Source organism: Poecilia reticulata, chromosome 15 (assembly GCF_904066995.2).
Source record: "Poecilia reticulata chromosome 15, P_reticulata-male-v2, whole genome shotgun sequence".
Lineage (NCBI taxonomy): Eukaryota > Metazoa > Chordata > Actinopteri > Cyprinodontiformes > Poeciliidae > Poecilia > Poecilia reticulata.
The window spans coordinates 7243178-7250657 of record NC_088844.1 but is presented as its reverse complement, the minus strand read 5'-3'; the positions used below and the strand labels follow the sequence as shown (position 1 = coordinate 7250657).

The window sequence follows — 7480 nt, the reverse complement described above, 5'->3', positions numbered from 1 at the left end:
ATGCTTTTTTGTTACTGGAAACCATATTCAAACATATATCAAAGCTACATTTATAATCAATTGTATTTTTTAAGTATCTTTTTAATACATAGTTCAGCATATTTAAATATGCTTAGTGGCTATAACAATAGAATAGGAATGGAATATTCTGACATCGATGTATGAAGAGCACAAAGCACACAGCCGTTCATAATTTATTTAATAAATGATTTAGTAACATCAATACATATTTATATAACTATACAAACACAAATAAATAATGATTAATAACTGCACAAATAAATAATGATTAATACTGAATTATGTATGTATGTATGTATGTATGTATGTATGTATGTATGTATGTATGTATGTATGTATGTATGTATGTATGTTTTTCAGCTGACGAGTTCTAGCTTCAGTGATTCAACAGCTGAGATTGAGTCCAAAATCCGATATGAGATTCATCCGTGCTGCAGTGAATCCGTCTCTCTTTAAATATATTTCTCTCTTCTTCCTCACATCGTGTCTTTATGAAACTTTCAAAACAAAAAGATTTGGGATGTATCTTACTAGTAAAAGAATTACATATAAATAATAGTCTTTACCACCTGTGTAAACTTTGCTGGTGAATGTTATAACACATAATATAAGTTTTATAATATGTGTTATATTGTTTCACTTCTAAAATAGGCTCTTGTGTCAGATAATCTAAGTCAATGTTAGAGAATAATTAATTTTTTTAGATTTACAGAATCTCAGTTAGCCTTCATAGCGGGGATAAACCCGTATTACACCAAGCACTGTAGCTAATAATAGCTGGTATCTCGCCAGTGGACATAAATACAGTAAAGTGATATTCTAATCACAAAATATACACAATAATATGTTCATCTTACTTGTGAAATGTTGTCTGTGGAGCCAGTGGCGCAACTACACATTATTCAGGTGGATGCGAAAACATAAATCGGCGCCCCCCCTGGAAGGAAGGTACGTCAGGTCAGGGCTAAGGACCTAAGGACCTCGTCTCTCTCTCAACCATACACAGAGTTATAAATATACACGAAGTCAAAAGAAAGCTTCTTTCACCGAGCTTTCTGTATGTGTTGTTACATTTATGCCAAACCATTTGGAAATATTTATGCCGTGAAACATGAAGCATTAATCTTGGAGTGTCACATTTTCATGGTGGATTTTGTACCTTTAGAGCTTGTCTTTATCAGCAATTACATTTTCTAGTTAATCGTACTAATAATACATTTATGAATTCTGATGCAAGTGGGATGAGGAAATACTGCCCCCGTCTGGTACAGCTGTGTCATTTCACTTCTGTCAGGCCTCTGGAAAAAGACCAGTAAAACAAAAAATAAAACCCCTTTTGAAATATTAAAATGTCATCTTTATATTAACTAAAATATAGATTAAAAAAGCTAAATGGCCAGACATGTCACATCCACAAGGCTGTTTGCACTGAGGAAAATTCTTGGACATGCATATTTCGAATTAAAAACGGTTAAATGAAATGATAGATTATGCTTTATGAAATAGCTATGGCTTCTTACCAACAGGGACTTTAAAAGTCAGCTTGTTTGGTTGGACATCTACAATAAACTCAATAAACCTGAAGCAACAGTTGAAGCCTTCAATTACAGTAGATGCTTTTTCTGAAGTCACCAAGAGCAAAAAGTGGATTCCCCCTTGTGAATATTATCTCAACCGTTGACATTTCTATTATGATACAATGCAATGGTAATTCACACTGCAATGTAACATTGAATTAACCATCGTAGTGCAAGCCAATCAAACCTCATGAAACATTGCGAAGCTGGTACGTTGAGTCACTCAGAACCAAAAACCAAAAAGGTATTAAAAAGAAAAGGAGCCATATTATTTTATACACATTTTTAATTTTTAACGTCGAGTCACCAGATACAGTGTTTCAAGACTTAAGTGAATCACTGACAATATGTAAAGAGTCATCCATCCATCCACTCGCATCCAGAGAACAAAGTCTGATAAGAAGCTTTTTTTAAAGATCAAGATGAACCGAAAAGATAAGCAGCCAATCTGCTGCTTTTCTGATCAAAGTAAACTCATATTCATTATTTCTCTAGTTAAAAAAAAAACCCAAGTCTGGCAGTGGACAAATATAAATCCATCTACACTCTCAAACCCTGACATTCTTTTTCATGTGAACATGTATATCTGCAGAGAGCAGCGAAGGGGCTTATGGAGTTCTGCGTCACAGGCGTGCCTCTGGAGTTTTGGGTCTACATGCTACAGGGGTCGGTCCGACCGAGTGCAGTCATACTCCCAGGAAAGCCACAGCTGTATCCCTCTCTTCCATAAGCTCTGCTGCGGTGGCGTCCATCTTGGACCGAGAAAAGTCATTGATCGCCAGGCCCTCCACAATCTTCCAGGTCTTATCCTAATGAGATAAAAACAAAAACACCACTCTCATAACAAAATAATCCTCAGTGAGCTTGCTGAAATGTGAAAGCGAGGTCACGTCAGAGCCACCTTGATCTGGACAGGGAACGAGTAGATGAGGTCTTCTGGGACTGCATAGGCGTTTCCAGTGGAGTAGATCCCCATAGAGGTGAATTCACCCTGTAGAAAAGACAAAGCGAGTCAAACTGAGGCATCAAAATTCAAACTAACAATCAATAAAAATAAAGAATAATCAGAAGCATGCACAGACATTTTCAGGGGAAGGTGCTCAAGTCAACATGGAACAGTCAGGTGACTTAGTAGACAGACAATTGTTTTCGAGGCACAGCTTAAACAATCAGGTATGCACACCAATTTCAATTATCAATAGCCGTTTTCTGTCTAATGCAAATGTTTATTGATGCTCTACACTCCACAAGTTGGTTTGTCTCAAATTGGCAACACCACAACAAAGTATAAGCAATGCAACAACACAGAACATGGCTATAGGAAGAATCATCCATACTTCTACATGTAGCCAGTGTTGATATATGACAGAAATTATTCATAGAAAGTTAAGATTAATTAGATTAACAACAACCTCTGGGAACTGATAACAAAATTATGTTAGGCACAATTACAAATATATGGGGCATTGGCTTATCATCCTTTAATATTACCAGTGTTAAGTAAAAATAATATGAGAATAAAATGATAGCATTATGACAACAACAAGAGAAAAAAACAGTAGTATTAGGAAACTTACCTCTGGGGTACCAACCCAGATGTCCCTCATGTGGTCACAGATGGCTTTTGCTGCAGACATGGCGCTGGACAGCTTCCTCGCCTTGATGACTGCAGCACCTCTTTGTTGAACAGTCTGTAAAAAGAGAACATTCTTAATTAAATCAAAAACGATTCTTAATGATGTCAAAAATTTGAGTGGCCCTTTGAAGATTGAACACTGAAATGATGAAAGTTTTACTTCTTGTAGTAGCCAATTTCTAACTTATTAGAGTCAGCAAACCCCTGCCCACTGCAATAAGTGTGAAGGGTGTTCCATTCCCTGCCGTCATGTGAACATATCAAAAGGTCCAGGTTTGGCCCCGACAGAGAAGACATCGACTCACAGCTATAAAATCTCCTTTGAGCCAAGCATCGTCCTTGACCGCGTCAAAGCAGGCGAGCTCGCTGCCAGACATGTTGACCTTGCAGTGGTGCACATCTGGGTACTGGGTCGACGAGTGGTTGCCCCAGATAATGACATTCGTCACCTGAGTGGCTGGAACACCGCAGCGGATTGCCACCTGCAGGGTGTGAGAGGGTGAGAGCTCAGATTTCATCACAGAGTTGGTAAGCAAACAGAAACTAAAGTGCCTTAAAAAGGTGAGGGACCTGGGAGCGAGCCCGGTTGTGGTCCAGACGTGTGAGGCAGGAGAAGTTTTCTTTAGGGATGGAGGGAGCGGACTTGGCTGTTATCAGACAGTTGGTGTTCGCAGGGTTTCCCACAACCAGCACCTGAAAATGGACCCAGCTACATATAACCCTGGTAACCTCTCATGTCAAGGCACAAATCTGTAACTGTAAGGAAAATGTTAAAGAAGCAACACAAGAGAAATAAATGTTACCTTGACGGTCTTCTTAGCATACTTATCCAAGGCGGCCCCTTGGCTCTTGAAAATGTTCACATTAGCTTTTAGAAGGTCCTTCCTCTCCATCCCCTCCTTCCTTGGCATTGAGCCCACCAGGATGGCCACATCCAGGTCTTTGAAGGCCACCTCCTCCTTGTCAGTGGGCACAATGTCTGTGAAAGGAGAAAATAAACGACTGGTTAATTGTGAGTTTTTTCACAATAAAACCCCAAAAACTGAGTACAAGTTGTCCACCATCATGAGGTTAAATGACTATAGGCCTGTTGCTCTGATGTCTGTGGTAATGAAATTATTTGACTGAGTGGTGTTGAAACATTTGAAGGACATCCCAGTAATCTGCAGGGCCCCCTGCCGTTTGCTTACTGAGCAAACAGGTCAGCAGGTCCTGCAGTCAACTTGGGACTTAACTTCATCCTGCACCACCTCGACCGCTCAGGGACATTTGCCAGGATCCCGTTTGTAGACTTCAGCTCAGCCTTCAACACTATCAACCCAGACACCCAACACTGTAAGCTCCCACATAAAAACCGTCAGTACTGGCACCCCAAATCAGAGAGGTGTGTTGTCTCCCCAATCCTCCTTTCACACTGTAACACTGACTGGACTCCTAAAGTTAGCAGGTGATACCACTATCATTGGTCTGATCCAGGACATTGATGAGTCTGCATACCGACGGGAGGTGAATTGGCTGATCCACCATTTTAGTCAGAACCACCTTGAGCTTAACCCACTCGAGGCAGTTGAGATGATGGTGAACTTCTGGATAACATACCCCACCATCCCTGTGGATCACTTCAAGTTCAAGGGAGAGGCCCTTTGTCGAGACCTGAGATGGTCATAGACAAACATTATTTGGAAGAGACTGTACTTCCTGCTGCTGGTCATCTTCTATATGGCCATCATTCAGTCCGTCCTGTGCTTGTCCATCACTTTGCAGTTTGGCTAGGTTCATAACACAACAAACAACTAGGTATGTTGAGAGAATCATCAAGGCCGATCTTCCCTCCATCCAGGTCTTGTACAGGTCTAGGGTCGGGAAACAAACCACTAGTATTTTTGCAGACCCCCCACATCCTGGAAACTGTTTGGACTTTTGCATTCAGGTCAGTGCCACATAGAGTTACTTGAATAAAAACAGCTGTTACAGAAAATTTCTATCATAGACTCTCCAAAGGACACTCAACAGTCAGTATCCAGATTGAAACCATGTATTTTGCACTAATTCAACCTCGTCTTTCTCACTTGTAAAAACATTGTATAACATATTTACCAGTTTGTCCCTTGAGCTTGTGGGCTGTTTTGTGCATAAATGATGCGTTGGTCAGAGTTAAATGACTTGGCAATTAAAAACAAAACAAATCAAGCTATTGATAATGGTCACATACTAGAGTGAAAAACAAGACTAAATGGACCCTGAACGTTTCTCATGGAGACCCAGAATTGTATCTGTCCATCTCTGTTGGTGCCTAAAGTGCTGTATTTGCACTACAGCTGGTTAATACAGGGGCCACTCAGTGCCTGTCCAAACAAAGCATCATTTCACAGAGGAAAAAAAAATCTAGGTCACAATAGAGTTGGCACATAATGGCCCCTCACACCCGATCTCATGATGAAGGTTACAATGACGACACCTAAAAGACTTTTACACATAAAGGTCAGGTGGCCTAGTCTAAGATCTCCAGAGGAGACAAAGCAGAGCCATACACAATTCCTGGGGTAAACATTTAGTTCAGAGAGTAAAAGACAATAATTTCTAAGCCAAATAAAAAGTGTAACAAAACGTCCTAAGGAGTGGGTAGCTGCTATTGTTATATGATTTGGGAATACTATCAGTAGATTTGAAATAAGAATTTATATGATTTGAAAACTGGACTTAAAATTGACACTACATTGTAAAGTGAACAAGTAGTTGCACATTTTTTGTCACTCCATTTAAATGTTACGGACATCTTTAAAAACAGCCAGAAAGGCTTGTTCCACAATCACTCCAATAAGATTTTTAATAGTTACTTTTTAAATAAGTGTGTTTCAGCTATTTTGTTGAAGACAATGTGTGGTTTATTCAATTTGTCATCTTTTACACTAATCTGGTGAATGATCCCTAAGAAGAGATCTCATTTTATAACATTGTTGAGTTTATTTTCTTCATGGTTTGAAATGTTTACCTCTCAGAAGTGGAAGGGAACAGTCCTGCAGTTCCATGACCACCCCCTCTAATACTGGCAGCATGGGAGTAATGTCCAAAAGGAGCAAGATGATTGGCTAATAAACGAAAGAGACGAGAGATATTTAGTATTAGATTAAAAATAATAAAGTATATTAAATTAATATGGTGTGTATTTAATTATGAAGTGTATTGTGCGAGGCTTGAGACACACTGCACGAGTAAAGCTGTAAGACTCGGTGACAACTGTGTGTGCCAAACGGATCAAGTGGTTTTAAAAATGGACTAAGACTCTTGGCACAAGATCCTCCTCACTGACTTCAAGGACAATCCTCTTTCATCGGAGGCCACATGGGTGAGCGAGTGGAGTCTGTTCAACTCCAACATAGCCAACATCTGCTCATTACCACCCCCTTCAAAAAATGGCGTGGGACATTCTCCACATTGACAGCAGTTTCTGAACACCTGTCGATATCTGTCACACTGCAATTGCACCTCTACACCACATAATGAGATAATGGGGTTTAGTGGGTTGTTAGGGTTTGATAAAGCCCATCTTTACCTGATCTTTGCCAAAGACATCTCCCTTGGCGATGCTCAGCAACAAAGAGTATGCAATCTGGCCAGCAGCGCCGGTCACCAGAACTCTGATAGGCTCAGACTGAAAAATACAAAGTAAAGAAACAGAAGTACAAATTTTCTTGCTTTTAGAAAGGCGGTTTCCTGGAGGTGGCAGCTAAATTCATTTTAAGTACACATAGCAGGGGGGTTCTATTTTTTGTTAACTGGATTAAATAGATCAGGGGGTCAATGTATAAATAGACCCTTTGGTCTCTATTAGGGACCTACTGTTGCATAACAAAACCAGGATAAATTTAGGTTATCAGCTGATCCACATCTCTACCATTCATTCATTCATTGCCTTAAATTTCACTCAAACGCCAACCAAGTACATCGTTTTAAGAGAGAAAAAAATGAACTACAAATTGGATGAACTTTCTTATCTTTCACCAACTTATTTCAAATTAAAAAATTTTTTAATCACTAACTAAAAGAAAAATGACAACACTTTTTACTCGACAAGTTTAATACATATCTACAATACTTTATAAAAGAAAATCCTTTAATTGAGCATCTTCTGCTTCTAGTACTTACCATGCTGACAGAACAACTCGAACTGTTCTCCCCCCACTTCTGACTGACGCCTGAAGTCACTCCTATTTAAAGCCTCTTTTCACTACGACACTTTTACATG

The 7480-nt window shown here is 39.5% G+C and overlaps 1 protein-coding gene across 1 annotated transcript; it reads right to left on the bottom strand.

Moving 5' to 3' along the window:
* Positions 1-1866: 1866 nt before the first annotated feature.
* mdh1ab (malate dehydrogenase 1Ab, NAD (soluble)) lies at positions 1867-7474 on the bottom strand. The gene is made up of 9 exons (XM_008428894.3): positions 7381-7474; positions 6788-6886; positions 6227-6323; positions 4038-4213; positions 3805-3927; positions 3540-3716; positions 3176-3289; positions 2500-2589; positions 1867-2407 (listed from the first exon to the last, which is right to left on the bottom strand). The coding sequence occupies exons 1-9, from the start codon at positions 7381-7383 to the stop codon at positions 2285-2287; spliced, it is 1002 nt and encodes a 333-aa protein (XP_008427116.1). The 5' UTR covers positions 7384-7474; the 3' UTR covers positions 1867-2284.
* Positions 7475-7480: the final 6 nt, after the last annotated feature.